This window comes from Pteropus medius, unplaced genomic scaffold (assembly GCF_902729225.1).
Source record: "Pteropus medius unplaced genomic scaffold, Ma_sr-lr_union100, whole genome shotgun sequence".
Taxonomy (NCBI): Eukaryota; Metazoa; Chordata; class Mammalia; order Chiroptera; family Pteropodidae; genus Pteropus; species Pteropus medius.
Window position 1 is genome coordinate 604,222 of NW_024352780.1, and position 1,686 is coordinate 605,907.

The 1,686-nt window shown below is 75.0% G+C and overlaps 1 protein-coding gene across 2 annotated transcripts in view; it reads left to right on the forward strand.

The window, feature by feature from the left end:
* Window positions 1–125: 125 nt before the first annotated feature.
* ADCY1 (adenylate cyclase 1) overlaps window positions 126–1,686 on the forward strand; it is a 47,500-nt gene continuing 45,939 nt past the window's right edge. Inside the window, exon 1 of one of the 2 annotated variants that reach the window (XM_039847110.1) lies at window positions 126–782. In XM_039847110.1, the coding sequence (XP_039703044.1) occupies window positions 126–782 (657 nt within the window). The remainder of the gene's footprint in view (window positions 783–1,686) is intronic. The other variant, XM_039847111.1, reaches the window with a different exon arrangement.

Sequence of the window (1,686 nt, forward strand, 5' to 3'; positions counted from 1 at the left end):
CCGGGCGCGCGCGCGCGCGCGGGGTGGCTGCGCCCCGACTCTGCCCGCCCGCCCGGCGCCTCGCCGCCCGCCCGCCGCCCCGGCGCCCCGGCCGGCGAGGGGCGCGCCCGCTGCATGGCGCTGAGATGGCGGGGGCGCCGCGCGGCCGAGGCGGAGGCGGAGGCGGAGGCGGAGGCGCAGGCGGCGCGGGCGAGCCCGGGGGCGCCGAGCGGGCTGCCGACCCGGGCGGCCGGCGCGGGCTGCGGGCGTGCGACGAGGAGTTCGCGTGCCCCGAGCTGGAGGCGCTGTTCCGCGGCTACACGCTGCGGCTGGAGCAGGCGGCCACGCTGAAGGCGCTGGCCGTGCTCAGCCTGCTGGCGGGCGCGCTGGCGCTGGCCGAGCTGCTGGGCGCGCCGGGGCCCGCGCCGGGCCTGGCCAGGGGCTCGCACCCCGTGCACTGCGCGCTCTTCCTGGCGCTGCTCGTGGTCACCAATGTGCGCTCGCTGCAGGTGCCGCAGCTGCAGCACGTGGGCCAGCTCGCGCTGCTCCTCAGCCTCACCTTCGCGCTGCTCTGCTGCCCCTTCGCGCTCGGCGGCCCCGCGGGGCTCCGCGCCGGGGCGGCTGCGGGGCCCGCGGCCGCCGACCAGGGCGTTTGGCAGCTCCTGCTGGTCACCTTCGTGTCTTACGCCCTGCTGCCCGTGCGCAGCTTGCTGGCCATCGGCTTTGGGCTCGTGGTGGCCGCCTCGCACTTGCTGGTCACGGCCACCTTGGTCCCCGCCAAGCGTCCGCGTCTCTGGAGGACGGTAAGTGCCGCCGCGCTCCCCCCCATCCGGTCTGGGACACACCTGCCCAGGAGGGACTGGGGACGCTGGGAGCCGGGCGCGCGTCTACCTATCGGGCAGGTGGGGAAAACGAAGCCCCGAATTGGGGGAGGGGGTTGTGCGTTCAAGGTCACTCAGGGAGTTGGGGACGCAGTAAGAGCTGGCACCCTGGGGCCGGGCTTTTTGCCGAATTACAGTACACAGAGCACCCCAGATGTGGAGCGTGGAGGCAGGAGACCCGTGCGGGGAAGGCAAGAATTGGCCCAAGGTCGGTCGGCGGTGAGCGGCCAAGCGGGGCTGCGGCTGGGGGCGGCGGCCGTGGCCGCACCTGCCCGCGGCACGGCCGGGAAGGGGGTGTGGACAGCGGCCCAGGCGGCTGCGCTGCTCGCGGCTCTGCGCGCACAGCCCGGGGCTCCTCCTCCCGCGCACCTGGGCGCCCGCGGCTGGTACAGTCCCCTCCAGCCCTGAGAACCTGGGGCCGTAGGGCCGGGAAAGGACTTTGTTCCCCTCTAGTGGCATTGGCGCCCCGCGGCGGACCGGTCTCGGGTCCAGCAGGACCCCGTTTGGCAAGGTCGCACAGAGCTCTGGTCCCTACCGCCCCCTTCAACTCCAGCTTCGGTTGGCTGGCAGTGCCCGAACTTTGTCACTACTGTCCTGCCCGGCAGGGGAGGCGGTGGTGAGAACAAGGACGCCGTCCCTCCCGGCCCGAGGACCCCAAGGCTGGAGCCGACGTCTGTGCGGAGGGGGCCCTCGGAGCTTCTCCTGCTTCTGGCTGCGCGCCCCGCCCCCCCGCCGGCTGGGAGGGCCCGAGGGGGCTCTGCTCCTGCCTCCCGAGTGGGCCGGGGTCGGGGTGGTGGGGAGAGAAGGCGGGAGAGGAGGCGATGGG